Consider the following 16022-nt stretch of genomic DNA (forward strand, 5'->3'; position numbering starts at 1 on the left):
AGATGCTGCTGACATACAAAACCCTTACCTGCCTTGGGTTTGGTTACCAGACCTCAACCTTGCTCCATTTCAGGAGCATTTCCAGATCACTTCCGTTTTGTCTCCTCCACAACTTTTTATCCTTAGTTTTTCTGGTTTCTCAAATCACAAGTTAGTTTTGTTACTCATTGTCACTGGTCACCTTATTATTTGGAAAGACTATTTGGTTTTTAAATTTCATTAAATTTTAATCTTTGATTCCTGACTTGTGGGATCTTTCCTCTATTTGCAAGTTATCAAGGTAAAAGTTTCCCATTTCTAGCTCTATTTCAGTTACAGGGAATGTGTCCTATCTGGAATCACCTTCACTCATACTCCTTCTGACAAAGGGATAGAAGTTATTGTTTTCTTCACCAGTATGGAGTAAGATATGTGAAGAAAGTACAGGGGTAGGGTTTGGAAAGAACTAATGTGAAAAGCTTAATTTATTAACTAAATATTAAGTTATAATTGTGGAATTTAATTAGAATTATGGAACCGACTCAATGGACCTGAGTTTGAGCAACTCCTAGAGTTGGTGATGGACAGGGAAGCCTGGAGTGCTGTAGTCCATGGGGTCGCAAAGAATTGGACATGACTGAGCAACTGAACTGGACTGATGGAATTTCGTTTAATTCCATAACTAATTTGCCTTCAAAAAAACAGTTGTCTTACTTCCTATTACATAGATCTTATTAATAGAGAAACCAGGTATGGTTGTTTTGCACTCCAGACTTGGCTGAATTTCAGGAAAAAATGCAAATCGTGAGCTAAATTTGTATCTTTACAGGTTTCACTTCTATCTGGGGATGTACTTTTTAGATAAATTATGAAACAGGATTTTGTTCTGTGGTTTAAATTCTGATGATTAATATATTTTGGTCACATGATAATAATACCTTACATTTGCCTTGAATTCCATCTTGAGGGGATGTATCTTTTGGATAAACATTAAATAGAATACAGCACATCAATATTTTTGAAAAGACTAGATCCTCAAGAAGATATAGTCTCCTACACACACATACACGTATTTCTGTAGAAAGTGGATACCAATACTTACTCTGTAATACTGTAGGAATGATTAAATTTAATAATGTATGTAAAGCAAACGTAAATACTTAGTATGTATTCAATAAAATGATGACTATCATGATAGTTTCACATTCAATTGAATTTTATAAAATAGGTAGTATTTTGAGGTGGTTACTCTCATTAATCAAATTATCTCATGAATTTTCAATTGAGGACTCGAGACAAAGTGAAGATAAATGATCAGCTCCAAAACACATACCCAGTAAAGTGTAGAGATTGTTTTGAGTTTTGAGCAAATTGTTCTCTCTCTCAGATAATGTGCACATTGGAAAGTATCAGCAGAGAAATTAAATGGTTGATCTTTTTCTAAGTAACTGCAAGTTAATGTAGGACTAGGCAGTGATGCAAATAAAGACACTCTGATGGAAGAGACTCTGGCAACCGAGGCAACTCCCTAGAGTTCATTAAAGACAAGAGAACAGTTCTGTATTGTCTATCAATGAATGTCTTCTGTCATAGCCAAGAGATGGGCCACGCAGACTGAAACACCTCTTTGAACCAAACTACTGTAACAAAAAATATGAAATGGTAACTATTCCTCTGTGCCTGAAGCATAATGAAATGCATATGTGGTACTGGGGTGAGGTATTATGAGATAAGATCCAGAAGGCAGATTGGCTCATTTAACAAATTCTAAAAAAAATTTCTCAACTATGTTCCAGAGCTAGGCTAAACAAGCCAGTTCTGCATTTGAGAAACTTAATCCAAGAGAAGAGAAAAATAAGCACACTCTTATAACAAGTGCTATGGCTGCTGTAAATTCAGGGAGAGCATGAAGGAAGTCACTTAATTGCCTTTGCCTGGAGGGTGGAGGGTGGTTTCATAACGTAGGAGGTACATGAGTTAAGATATGAAGGATATGTACAGTACTCAGTGATGAGAACCACAGAGAGGTATCTGTGGATGAAAGTGTGCATTCTAGGGGAAAGCGCTATTATATTTGGGATGGAATATACAATAACTGTATAATTTCTTAATATCAGCAATGGAAAATAAAAAAATCTTAACAAATAACAAGATGGCCATGTAATATTTAAGATAAATTTAATGCACCTCTCATACCAAGTCCATATTTAATGCATGCTTGCCTCATGGATATTAGAACATTTTATCATAGACCTGGGTTTTCAAATCAACCTATGAAATGATCAATAATCACAACTTGCTTATTTTCATTGAGCTACCTAATACACTCCATTCTGAAGTCAGGAGAACAGAGAAGTATGAGCTATATATAGTTGGAAAGGCTAAAAACCTCAGTAACTAGAACAGACATTTGCTTATTGGCATAGGTACACTGAAGGATGTTCTCTCCTCACATTACTAACATGTCAGGATTTTTAACAGATGTTATTAAGACACCACAGTAATGTGGAGATGTATGTAAGCTGAGAGCATAATCACTATGAGGACTGAAGGCTGATGATTTGACTGTGTTGAAATTACTCTGGTGCCCCTCTAATTTGTCACATGACTTAATGTCTAACTCCATTATTTGGTTTTAAAAACCTAGGTTCTTGATGATTTCTTTTTCTTTTCATGAAGTGGATAATGATTTGTAAACTGACTCTTCATGTTCCTAAACCACTGAGCATTTAAAAAATTAGTTTCCATGAAATAGATGTGGTTTCAAAGGAAGTCTTGGCTCAAGCAGCTTCTGTTTGTGGACTTTGACTACCAGGATATCCATTGAATGAAAGATGGTGATTTCTAAATTATTCTATTTTTACTTTGATATCCTTTCTTAACTCTTTGGTTTTCTTCATGCTACTTCCCAGGATCTCCTTCTTGTTTGTCCTCATGATATGTTACCACTAGCAACTGTTATTACTGGCCCTCTTTTTTCCATCTGCTACCAAATCTTAGGGTAAAAGTGGAAAAACCTTGCAAGTATAATTGCTCAAGGAGATATTTCCACACATATTACTAGGGGCAATCTTCAGCATTCTTTTTTTTAATATGCTGAAACATGATAATCAGGTGAAAATTGAAAAATGACCTATATTATTTAGCCTAAACTAAGCCAAATAAATTAATCTTAATAATAAAGACACAACACTGGATTTTCCTGTTGTTCTTTTGAGTGGATTTAATTCTCTTCATTTCTATGAAAGATTGAACAAAAACATTAACTGAGTGCTTATTTGTACTAGGCACTGTGTTAAGTGCTTTGAATATGATTAGACAGTCAGAATAAACATTCTGCTCTTAAGAAATTCACCAGTTAGAGGGAAAGAGAGACACACATACAAAGATGATTTTTTAATAAGAATATAAGAATAACTCACATGAGGCAATGTTAAATTTCTATTCTGGGGGTAGAAAAACAAATTTCTTTTTTATGTGTGAGAGATTCACATATTTTAGCATAAACTGTCACTGAAGATTTGAATATGTCTGGGACATGTCTGGAGATCAATAGTAGGGACTCATCTGGAAATTCTTCGCATGATAAACCAAACAGTTTTACAAGAAAGAACTCTGAGTATCAGAGTGGGTTGAGATGTGTAAAAAAATTGATTCAAATCTCTTTTGGAGAGGGGATTTTTCTTTGACTGTCTCTTACATGTTCTTGAGTCTTAACGCGAGGAATAAAGAAAAAATAAGATCTGAGTCCCTAACTTTCTGCTTAGGGACAGTGCAGAACTTGCTGGGTAGAACTTTAGCTATAGAGTCAGACTCTGAATATGAACTCTGCCATTTTCTATCTGTGTGCTCATGGGTAGTTTAGTTTAGCTCTCAAAATTTTATTTTCCTCTTATTTAACTTGGAGATATATATGGATTTCACTGAGTCAAGTCTGACTCTTCTGACCCCATGGACTGTAGCTGTCCATGGAATTCTCCAGGCAAGAATACTGGAGTGGGTAGCCAGTCCCTTCTCCAGGGGATCTTCCTGACCCAGCGATCGAACCCGAGTGTCCCACATTGCAGGCAGATTCTTTACCATTTGAGCCACCAGGGAAGCCTGTAAATACTGATATTTTACCTTATAAGCATATGATAATGGTTAATATTCACAAAAACCTAATGAATACCTAGTCTGTAGAGTAAATTATTTTAGGCAAGGAAATAAAAATAAAAGGAAAGTTAGATGTGAAACCTGCACTTTAAGGGAAATAATATTGATTTGGGGAATAGAATAGGTACATGAGATCGTTTATACATATAGTCTCAATTAAGTCATGTAGATGTATTATGAAGTCTACTGTTTTAGCACTGGTTAAATATCATAGCCTTTAAATATTTGTTCAATATTAATTTAGAGGAGATGCTTGATTATTGTGTCAGGGGAGGGATCTGGGCCAAAGAAGAGACAACAGCTGGTACTATTTCTAATCTAACTACGCAAAATAGACTATTTTTAAGAGGAAGAGATTGAGACACCTTTATTTGTCAAGGTCAAGTGCTGAAAAAATTTGTCAGTTGCCATAGAGGTTGATAGTATGCTTATTTCAATTAATGAAAGTCGTGTCATAGCATACTCCATATTCTGATTATGCATATATATTTTCCCTTATATATAATTATACATTCCTATATATAAACCTAATATATAACACATATATGAAAAGAATGTAGAAAAAATTTATTTGTGGAGTTGAATTATCACAAAGAGAGCATCTGTGTAATCATCACCCAGTTCAAGAAATGGAATATTACCAGCACCCATTCTACCTTCATTCACTATTTCGTGCCTGCCTCTGAAAAAACTGATGATAATGCCAATTTCTAATACTATTCTTTAGTTTTTGAGTTTTGTACAAATGGAAGCATATAGTATTAATATACATTATCCCTGACTGAGTTCTTTTGATAAATATTAGGTTGGTAATATTTAAATATGTTGTTGCTTTTGGCTGTAGTTTGTTTATTTTCATTACCATATCAGATCAGATCAGATCAGTCGCTCAGTCGTGTCCGACTCTTTGCGACCCCATGAATCGCAGCACGCCAGGCCTCCCTGTCCATCACCAACTCCCGGAGTTCACTCAGACTCACGTCCATCGAGTCAGTGATGCCATCCAGCCATCTCATCCTCTGTTGTCCACTTCTCCTCCTGCCCCCAGTCCCTCCCAGCATCAGAGTCTTTTCCAATGAGTCAACTCTTCGCATGAGATGGCCAAAGTACTGGAGTTTCAGCTTTAGCATCATTCCTTCCAAAGAAATCCCAGGGCTGATCTCCTTCAGAATGGACTGGTTGGATCTCTATTCTAATATATAAATGTGTTCTCAGTTAATAGCCATCCTTTTGCTGTTGGATTCTCCACAGTTCTTGACCATTAGGAATACTGCTGCTATGAGTAATTTTGCATGTATCTTTTTGATGCTTCTCTGTATGATTTTTAAAACATTGTAATACTGAGTGGAATTCCTTTGTCATAAAGTAGGACATGTTACTTCAACTTTAGTAGGAAATGCCAAGAGTGTGTGCTCTAAATTACTTTGTTTAATCATTTTCTATGGATATTTCAGTGCTTCCCTGGTGCCTCAGTTGGTAAAGAATCTGCCTGCAATGTGGGAGACCTGGGTTCCATCCCTGGGTTGGGAAGATTCCTTGGAGGAGGGCATGGCATCCCACTCCAGTATTCTTGCCTGGAGAATCCCCACGGACAGAGGAACCTGGTGGGCTACAGTCCATGGGGTCACAAAGAGTATCAGACATGACTGAGTGACTAAGCATGGATATTCCAAGAATTTTTGAAAGAAGGTATTTCTACAGGTGTTGCAAATATTTCAGTTGGATCAAGTTTGCTAACCACATTGTTAAATTTTTTTCTATATTTACTGGTTTTCTCTTTTATATTTATTCTATCAGCTAGTGAATAACTTGCATTAAAATATCCCCTTATCATGTATTTGTCTATTTCTCTTCCATACATATGTTATTTTTTGTCTCACAAATTTTGAGACAATAACATTGTGTGCAAATGTATATCTTATATCTTTATAATCCTAGTGGGTAACTTTTTACCATTTGATGTGTCTGACTTTATTTTTAATAATGATTGTTTTGTACTAAAGTTTGCTTTGTCTGATACTGATATAACTTAAAAGCTTTCTTTCAGTTAGTGTTTGTATTCTATATCTTTTTCCAAATTTTTAAGTTCAACATTGCAGGACCTATATATTTTTAAAAATGCTTTGTGGGACTTCCCTGGTGGTCCAGTGGTTGGGGGCTCTGTACTTTCACTGCAGAGGTGTGGGTTTGATCCCTGGTGGGGGAACTAAGATCCTGCCATTCTGCATGATGCAGCCAAAAACAAATAAATAAATTAATTGATTAATTTGAAAAGATTAGCTCTTTGGAGCTCTGTTGTAAAAAAAACAAAAAAGTAAAAAATGCTTTTTGTAGGTTGTATATTATTATTTTCTGAGTCTTACAAAAAAAAAATGAAGTCTCTCAGTCGTGTCCAACTTTTTTCGACCCCATGGACTGTAGCCTACCAGGCTCCTCCATCCATGGGATTTTCCAAGCAAGGGTACTGGAGTGGGTTCTATTTCCTTCTCCAGGGGATCTTCCCAACCCAGGGATCGAACTCAGGTTTCCCGCATTGCAGGCAGATGCTTTACCATGTGAGTCACCTTAAATTAGAACACTTAGTCCACTTATAAGCATTAATTCTATTGATATAGTTGTTCTAAAATCTGTCATTTTCCTATTTGCTTTCTATTTATTTCTCCTCTCTCTTATCTTGTTTTCACCTTCTGCTTCTTTGGGGTAGAATACATATTTATCTGGTTCCATTTTTTTCTCTGTTAGGTGAAAATTACTTTTTATTATTATTTTTGTAAATACTTTAGGAATACGATATCCTTGACTTAGTCTAAATTAATTGGCACTTATACCTTAAAAAACTAAGGGACTTAATACTTTTAACTCCTTTTACTGCTACATTTCATCTATAAGCAGTTGATAAGTATTTTAATTTTATTTCTCTCTATATATCTAGCCTAAGACATTATTGTTTGATATAGTCAATCTTTATTTAGACTCACCTTGATATTGACTACTTTTATTGCTCTTTATTCTTTCTTATATCTATGATTTTCCATCTGAAATTATTTCCCTTCCACTTAAAAAATACTCCTTGTAATTAATTTTGTCTGTTGGATAATATTCTCATAATTTTTAGTTATATGAAGATAAGTTTATTTCACATTAATTTTTTAAGATGCTTGTTTTTATCATTTTGTTTTTCTGGGTACAGCAATCTAAAGTTTTATTTATTTTATTTTAGTACTATAAGAGTATATGTTATTGTTTTTATTTTATTTTATTACTTCTGCTGAGGATTCAGCTCTCAGTCCAATTATTGCTCTTTTGAAAATATTTGTGTGTGTGTGTGTTTTTAGCTTCTTTTATGCTCTGTTATTGTTTCAGGTTTTTAGGAATATCAGTTAAATGTAATTAGGTCAGAATTACTTGGGTCACTTGGATCAATTACTTGGATCTCTTGGATCAAACATACCTTCTTAACTTTTGTGTCATTTATCATGGTAGAATTCTCCTCTATTATGTCTTCACATATTGCTGCTGCTTTTCTTCTCTCTTTTCTTTTTCTGAGATTTCAATTATACTTATCTGAGACTATCTCACTAGATCTTCCTTATGTCTTACCCAACTATTACGCCTGTTTCACTCACTTTGCTCAGTGATTGATTAGGGTTTATTTCTTCTGATTCACCTTCAAGGTCACTGATTCTCTCTTCAAACCTACTTATTCAAAAGATTTTGAGTTATGTTTTGCTTATTGTGTGCTTGGTTTTAACTTTTTCCTTTTTTTCTTATTTATTAGGAATATGTATAGGAGTCAGGTGCTATATAAGAGTAAGACTGCAGATGAAGACTCAATATTGGGCCATATTGCTTATTATGGCAAATGCAAGTTCTGCTTTTATGAGAGTATTGGCAGGCAATTGGCACAAATTAAGTTAGTAAGGATAGAAAATTATAAACCATTTTTATGATAGGAAAGTATTATGATAGGAAAAATACAGAAAGCAAAGAGGAACAAAAGAGCCTCCTGATGAAAATGAAAGAGGAGAGTGAAAAAGTTGTTTGAAACTCAACATTCAAAACACTAAGCTCATGGCATGCAGTCCCATCACATCACGGCAAACAGCAGGGGAAAAAGTGGTAGCAGTGACGTATTTTATTTTCTCGGGCTCCAAAATCACTGTGGATAGTGAGTGCAGTTGCAAAATTAAGACGTTTGCTCCTTGGAAAGAAAGTTATGACAAACCTAGATGGTATATTAAAAAGCAAGAGGCATCACTTTGCTGACAAAGATCTGTATAGTCAAAGATCTATGGTTTTTCCAGTAGTCATATAGGGATGTAAGAGTTGGACCGTAAATAAAGCTGAGCGCCAAAGAAGTGATACTTTTTTTTTGTCTTTTTTTTTTTTTTTGTACTTTACAATATTGTATTGGTTTTGCCATACATCAACATGAATTTGCCACGGGTGTACACGAGTTCCCCATCCTGAACCCCCCCTCCCACCTTCCTCCCCATACCATCCCTCTGGGTCATCCCAGTGCACCAGTCCTTTTAAAGTGGTGTTAGAGAAGACTCTTGAGTGTTCCTTGGACTGCAAGGTGATCAAACCTGTCAGTTCTAAAGGAAATCAACCTTGAATATTCATTGGAAGGACTGATGCCAATACTTTGGCCAACTGATGTGAAAAATTGACTCATTGGAAAAGACCCTAATGCTGGGAAAGATTGAAGACAGGAGGAGAAGCAGGCAGCAGAGGATGAAATGGTTAGATAGCATCACTGACTCAATGCACAAGAATTTGAGCAAACTCCCGGAGACAATGGAGGACAGGGGAGTCTGGTATGGTATAATTCATGGGGTTGCAAAGAGTGGGGCATGATTTAGCAACTGAACACCAACCACAAGGGAGCAGAGGCAGAAAAATCTAAGCTAGTCTGAGGATTCAAGAAATACTTCTCTAAGGAAGAGTAAGCTAACCAGTCATAAGAACGGACATGGGTGATATGTATTCCCAAGGGCAGAAGCAATGTAAGGAAAATCTGAAAAGTGAGCATGTGATCCATTTGAAAGTCTTGATATTCTCAGTCATTGACAGAGGTTATCATAAAGGAGTAAGTGGCTTCAGGATGTTAAAGAAGAGACATACAGATCACTACAGCCTCACTGATCTTGGTAAGAAATTGCTTTATAACAAAGGCAATAGGAGACTATTGAAAAATTTTAAGCACACGATAAAAGTGGTCCAGTAAATGATTTGCAAAGATGGCACAGTTGGAAGGAGATTAAAGTAGAAGAGAAATACACTAGATACAGTAAAAACACGTATAAACCTTGTATATAAGGGAGGAATGTTAGTAACAAATCAGAGTAGTAGAAGTAGGGACATGAAGAACTGGAATCACTTGAGAGCTAATTAAGAAACAAAATGACAGAATGAGGTGGTTTGTTGGTAGGATGGATACTGTGCCATTCAAATCCACTTTTTAGACTGTGCTGCTGCTAAAAAGCCCTAGCTTCAGCTGGGAAGATCTCCCTTGCCCAAGGTTGTACCCCTTCCTACATGGCCACATCCAGTGAATAATCAGTGTGGGGATATAAATATTCATCCATGATTAACCATAGGAATGGGATGGGGACAGCATCCCAGCCCAACTATTCCCTCTACACAGTCTTGTTTCCTTCTTTTCCCTCCAATGCCCTCCCTTCCTTCCCATCCTAGTCGCACTTACTAGTAAACTTCTGAAAGCTAGTTTCTGCCTTAGAGTTTGCTTCCCAGAGAACCCAACCTGTAACAATTGGTTATGAGGCTGAAGAGTGTAATGAAGAGTGATGATTTAATAGACTTTTGTCTTGAAAACTTTCAAGATTTCTGTCTTGAAAACTGGATAATAGATAGGTTATTTAATGAGATAGAGAATCCCAGAAAAAAAGAGGGTGTATTTTAAAATGAAGTTGTAAGTGCCCATGTGACATCTAAGGAATTATTCAGGCATCTCTTAGCTCTTCAGGTCTGCATTCTAGGAGAGAAACCATGGAGGTTGAGAGTAAAGGAGGTAGGTAAGGAAATTAGAGAACTGATTACTGTTTGAAATGACAATTAAGTGGATGACAAAATAAATTGACTAGAATATGAAAACAAAGCATAAGCTCTGAATTCCACTGTGAAGAACTGTAATTTGGCACAGTTTTTTTTTTTTTTAATTTGAATTCTTATAAAAATGACAAGAGTTAAGATGTCATGTCAGGCTAGTTCATTTTAACATGAGATTTACATTTCAATACTTTGGTAAAAATACCTTCTACCTTAGCACTCTCTGCCTGTTTTGAGCCCAGTTGAAATGTTCAGTTCAGTTCAGTTCAGTCACTCAGTCCTGTCCGACTCTTTGCTACCCCATGAACTGCAGCACGCCAGGCCTCCCTGTCTATCACCAACTCCTGGAGTTCACTCAAGCTCACGTCCATCGAGTCGGTGATGCCATCCAGCCATCTAATCCTTTGTTGTCTCCTTCTCCTTCTGCCCCCAATCTCTCCCAGCATCAGAGTCTTCTTCAATGAGTCAACTCTTCACATGAGGTGGCCAAAGTATTGGAGTTTCAGCTTTAGCATCAGTCCTTTCAAAGAACACCCAGGACTGATCTCCTTTAGAATGGACTGGTTGGATCTTCTTGCAGTCCAATGGACTTTCAAGAGTCTTCTCCAACACCAAAGTTTAAAAGTATCAATTCTTTGGCACTCAGCTTTCTTCACTGTCCAACTCTCACATCCATACATGACCACAGGAAAAACCATAGCCTTGACTAGAGGGACATTTGTTGGCAAAGTAACGTCTCTGCTTTTGAATATGCTGTCTAGGTTGGTCATAAGTTTCCTTCCAAGGAGTAAACGTCTTTTAATTTCATGGCAGAAATCACCATCTGCAGTGATTTTGGAGCCCAAAAAAATAAAGTCTGACACTATTTTCACTGTTCCTCCATCTATTTCTCATGAAGTGATGGGACCAGATGCCATCATCTTAGTTTTCTGAATGTTGAGTTTTAAGCCCACTTTTTCACTCTCCTCTTTCACCTTCATCGAGAGGCTTTTTAGTTCCTCTTCACTTTCTGCCATAAGGGTGGTGTCATCTGGATATCTGAGGTTATTGATATTTCTCCCCGCAATCTTGATTCCAGCTGTGCTTCTTCCAGCCCGGCGTTTCTCATGATGTACTCTGCATATAAGTTAAATAAGCAGGGTGACAATATACAGCCTTGACGCACTCCTTTTCCTATTTGGAACCGGTCTGTTGTTCCATGTCCAGTTCTAACTGTTGCTTCCTTACTTGCATATAGGTTTCTCAAGAGGCAGGTCAGGTGGTCTGGTATTCCCATCTCTTTCAGAATTTTGCACAGTTTATTGTGATCCACACAGTCAAAGGCTTTGGCATAGTCAATAAAGTAGAAATAGATGTTTTTCTGGAACTCTCTTGATTTTTTGATGATCCAGCAGATGTTGGCAATTTGATCTCTGGTTCCTCTGCTTTTCCTAAAACCAGCTTGAATATCTGGAAGTTCATGGTTCACGTATTGCTGAAGCCTGGCTTGGAGAATTTTGAGTGGAGAATTTTGAGCATTACTTTACTAGGATGTGAGATGAGTGCAATTGTGTGGTAGTTTGAGCATTCTTTGGCATTGCCTTTCTTTGGGATTGGAATGAAAACTGACCTTTTCCAGTCCTGTGGCCAATGTTGAGGTTTTCCAAATTTGCTGGCATATTGAGTGCAGCACTTCCACAGCATCATCTTTCAGGATTTGAAATAGCTCAACTGGAATTCTATCACCTCCACTAGCTTTGTTCATAGTGGTGCTTTCTAAGGCCCACTTGACTTCACATTCCAGGATGTCTGGCTCTAGGTGAGTGATCACAGTATCGTGATTATCTGGGTTGTGAAGATCTTTTTTGTACAGTCTTCCGTGTATTCTTGCCACCTCTTCTTAATATCTTCTGCTTCTGTTAGGTCCATACCATTTCTGTCCTTTATCGAGCCCATCTTTGCATGAAATGTTCCCTTGGTGGAGGTTCGTGACACTGTACAGAAGACAGGGGTCAAGACCATCCCCATGGAAAAGAAATGCAAAAAAAGCAAAATGGCTGTCTGGGGAGGCTTTACAAGTAGCTGTGAAAAGAAGAGAAGTGAAAAGCAAAGGAGAAAAGGAAAGATATAATCATCTGAATGCAGAGTTGAAATGTTAAGTCCAGTTAAATGTTAAATCTGCAGTGCTCAGATTTAACCATCAAAGGGACAAATAAAGTACTTCAATTCATTTGACAGAAATCTAACAGGAATGCATCCCAAAATAAATGTCTCTGGATGAAAAAACATTACAATACAGTCGAAGTTTGATCCAGTATTTTAAGGTCAAGAGCACATTTTGTCTTGTGTTTTATTCTCAATTCAAAACATCTGTCTTTATTAATAATGTGGTAAAATGGATCATGTAAGATTTGGTGCCAAAGGATTGACTCCCTAAAAGCCAAAAGAGAAGATACTCTTTAGGTGTTTCTTTGGATCTGCTGTGCTGAGAAAAAATATTATATGTGTATTACTATATATAAAAATTATTATTATAATTTATTTATATGTATAAATATATAGATTTATATTATATATATATAATTATATATATATATATACCTTTACCTTTGCTGCAATGAGAATTGAGTGATCTGAAAATTTTTGCTGCATAGAAAACTATCTCAGTCATTCATGACTTATTTTTTATTGACCAAAAACTAGATCATAGACTCAATTTTCTAAACCAGGGAAGATAAAACAAGACCTGTGAATGAGAACTCTATCTGAGTGAATAGAATATAGTTTTTCCATTTTATTTGAGAATATACTAGATACACAGAAGATAGAGATTGTAATTTTGGATCAAATAGAAGCTCAGAACCAACACATGGTATTTACTAATTAAAAAGTATTTATCTGCCTACCTTGGAAAACAGTGGACATAGATCATATTCTTCCAGTCTTGGAAAGTAGAGTCCATGGTGGGTAGTTTGTTTGCCCCTCCAGAACCTCTATTCATCTTTCTCTGTTTGCATTTTGGAGAGAGGCTGAGTTCTAAGCTAAATCAGTTGGTTCCCTGTTCTCTAGCATTCAGGTGATTTTGAGCGGTAGCTTGTCCTCCAAGAGATTTGGCGAATGGGAAAAAAGTATCTTCAGGTTTTTATTGCCCCAGTCAGTTTTCCTCAGGGGTTATTATGAGCTAGCTGTCTATCCAGCAGGTCACACCTCCCAAAAATGAGCCTTCCTGCTCTCTCGAAACTCACTTCACCTGTTTCCCATGGGACTCAGGACGGTGGCAGAACTCCACTGTTGTTAGCCTTAGGATATTGTGCTGTCCCTTACTGTTTCCCTACATCAGATCCATGGCTTTGACAAGAATCCATTTTGAAACTCTCCTCTATTTACTCAATTTGAAAGTGCCATTTTTTTGTTTCTGCTAAGACTCTAGATTGAACTACTCACATAAAGGTTAATACATTATTCTTAATTGTTCTTCAAACCTCTTTAAAATATTGGCATCAGCAGTGCTATTTAATCAATCTTAAATGCTATGCTTAAAGTATTTTTCAGTCCTCTAACTAGGTTTCAAAACAGAGTTGACCCTTGAGCAAAAGTGTCCACTTTTGAACTATTTGGTTCCACTTTTATTGGATTTTTTTCAGTAGTAATTGCTACAGTACTACATTGTTCATCTGCATCTGTGATTGGTTGAATTGAAGATGTAAAACTGTGGATAAGGAATTGCTAAGGAAGAGTGACTATAGATTAAAGGCAGATTTTTGATTGTGTGAAAGGTCGGCACCTATAATCTCAGCATTGTTCAAGGATGAACTGTATATACATTCATTATAAATTGAGAATTTATTTTTTAGTGCTTACTTGGGTGCACGTAACTTAGCAGAAAGATGTATCAACCATTAAACCAGCTCTCCAGATGCTGGCAGTAGATTAGGAAACATGGAAAATATTGAATATTGTAGATGACAGGCTTTGGAAATTTAGCACATGTACTGTAGTTCTGATTTCTAATTTTATATTTGACTTTGTTTTCAGTGTTTCTTTTGACCTCATTTACTTTTAGTCCATGTTAGTGTTGCTTTACGTGCTTTTGTTTTTATATTTTTCTGGTTAATTTGGGCAGCTGTATTCTGATTGTAATTACTTCTTTATTTAAAACAGTTTCCTAGTTTACACAATTTGAACACTATCTACTGTTTCTTGCTTTAAAAGAATGAGAAATTTGTGTACATATATCTTCCTACCTTCTCTGCTTGCTTCCATCATCTAAATTTTTTTTTAGTGGCATGCTTGCAGGGTACATCCTCTTCAATAACTGTAATTTTAAAAGCTGTTTAATATTATTAATATTTAAAATAATTCTGTGCTTATATAGTTTTCTTTTGTAGCATAACTTCTCCCATTTAGAGTTATTTGGGATCATTGGTTTTTTTTTGGTGGGTTTTGATATTAATACATTTTAAGGGCTCTTTTTATACTCTAGAGATTGTTTTATGCCATGTGCTCAGTCGTGGCCGACTCTTTGTGACCTCATGGACTGTAATCTGCCAGGCTCCCCTGTCCATAGAATTTACCAGGCAAGAATACAGGAATGAGTTGCCATATCCTCCTCCAGAGCATCTTCTGGACTCAGGGATGGACCCACATCTCTTGGGGCTGTTGCACTGCAGGCAGATTCTGTACCTGCAGAGCCATCAGGGAAGCCCATGTTGCAAATATCTCCTCCTAGCCTTTTCCTTTCCTATTAACTCTGCCTGTGACATTTGTCGGGCTTCCCTGGTGGCTCAGCAGGTTAAGAATCTGCGTGTAGTGCAAGAAACCCAAGAGATACGGGTTTGATCCCTGGGTTGGAAGATCCCCTGGAGGAGGAAATGGCAACCAACTCCTGTATTCTTGCCTTGGACATTCTGTAGACCCAGGAGCCTGGCAGACTACAGCCCACTGGGTCACAAAGAATCAGGCACGACTGAGCACAAGGCACATGGTATGACATCTGTCGTGAACACAGCTTCTGAATTTTAAGCTAGTCAAGTTTATCAAACATATGCCTTGTGATTTATATTTTTAAAATTAAAAAAGAAACTTCATTACCTTTATACTTTTATTGTTCATATTTAGTTTAAAAATTCACCTGTAGTTCTTAGTGTTTTTTTTTTTTTTTTACTAGCTAGTGAAACAGTACGCAAAATACCAGACACCGGCATCTCGTCCAAGGCCATGGGAATCATGAACTCCTTCGTCAACGACATTTTCGAGCGCATCGCTGGCGAGGCATCGTGCCTGGTGCATTACAACAAGCGCTCGACTATCACATCCAGGGAGATCCAGACCGCCATGCGCTTGCTGCTACCTGGGGAGCTGGCCAAGCACGCCATGTCCGAGGGCACTAAGGCTGTCACCAAGTATACCAGCTCCAAGTAAATATAATATGCCCAGCCGCTGTTAACGGAGAAGGCAATGGCACCCCACTCCAGTACTCCTGCCTGGAAAATCCCATGGACGGAGGGCCTGGTGGGCTGTAGTCCATGGGGTCGCTAAGAGTTGGACACGACTGAGAGACTTCACTTTCACTTATGCATAATACCATCTGCTAAGGGGTGCATGTTTTCCTTTCTGATATGTACTTATAATAACTAAGGTTTACTGAGAACTTACCCTATGCCTACAGCATTCTAAGTGCATAGTTCAACTAATTTTATAAAAACCCTATAATGAAGACTTTAAAAAAATAATAATGTATGTATTTTTAAAATTTCAGATTTATTGAGATATAATTTACATATAAAATTGTAAGCTATTTAAAAGATACACTGTGGTGATTTGCAATACCTGCAAAT

The 16022-nt window shown here is 36.9% G+C and overlaps 1 protein-coding gene across 1 annotated transcript; it reads left to right on the forward strand.

The window, feature by feature from the left end:
* The first annotated feature begins 9109 nt into the window (after positions 1 to 9109).
* On the forward strand, positions 9110 to 15606 carry LOC113897760 (late histone H2B.L4-like). Its single transcript, XM_027550735.1, has 4 exons — positions 9110 to 9226; positions 12278 to 12305; positions 14538 to 14559; positions 15357 to 15606. Exons 1-4 carry the CDS (start codon positions 9110 to 9112, stop codon positions 15604 to 15606), a joined length of 417 nt encoding a protein of 138 aa, XP_027406536.1.
* The last annotated feature ends 416 nt before the right edge of the window (positions 15607 to 16022 follow it).

This window comes from Bos indicus x Bos taurus, chromosome 1 (genome assembly GCF_003369695.1).
Source record: "Bos indicus x Bos taurus breed Angus x Brahman F1 hybrid chromosome 1, Bos_hybrid_MaternalHap_v2.0, whole genome shotgun sequence".
Classification (NCBI taxonomy): domain Eukaryota; kingdom Metazoa; phylum Chordata; class Mammalia; order Artiodactyla; family Bovidae; genus Bos; species Bos indicus x Bos taurus.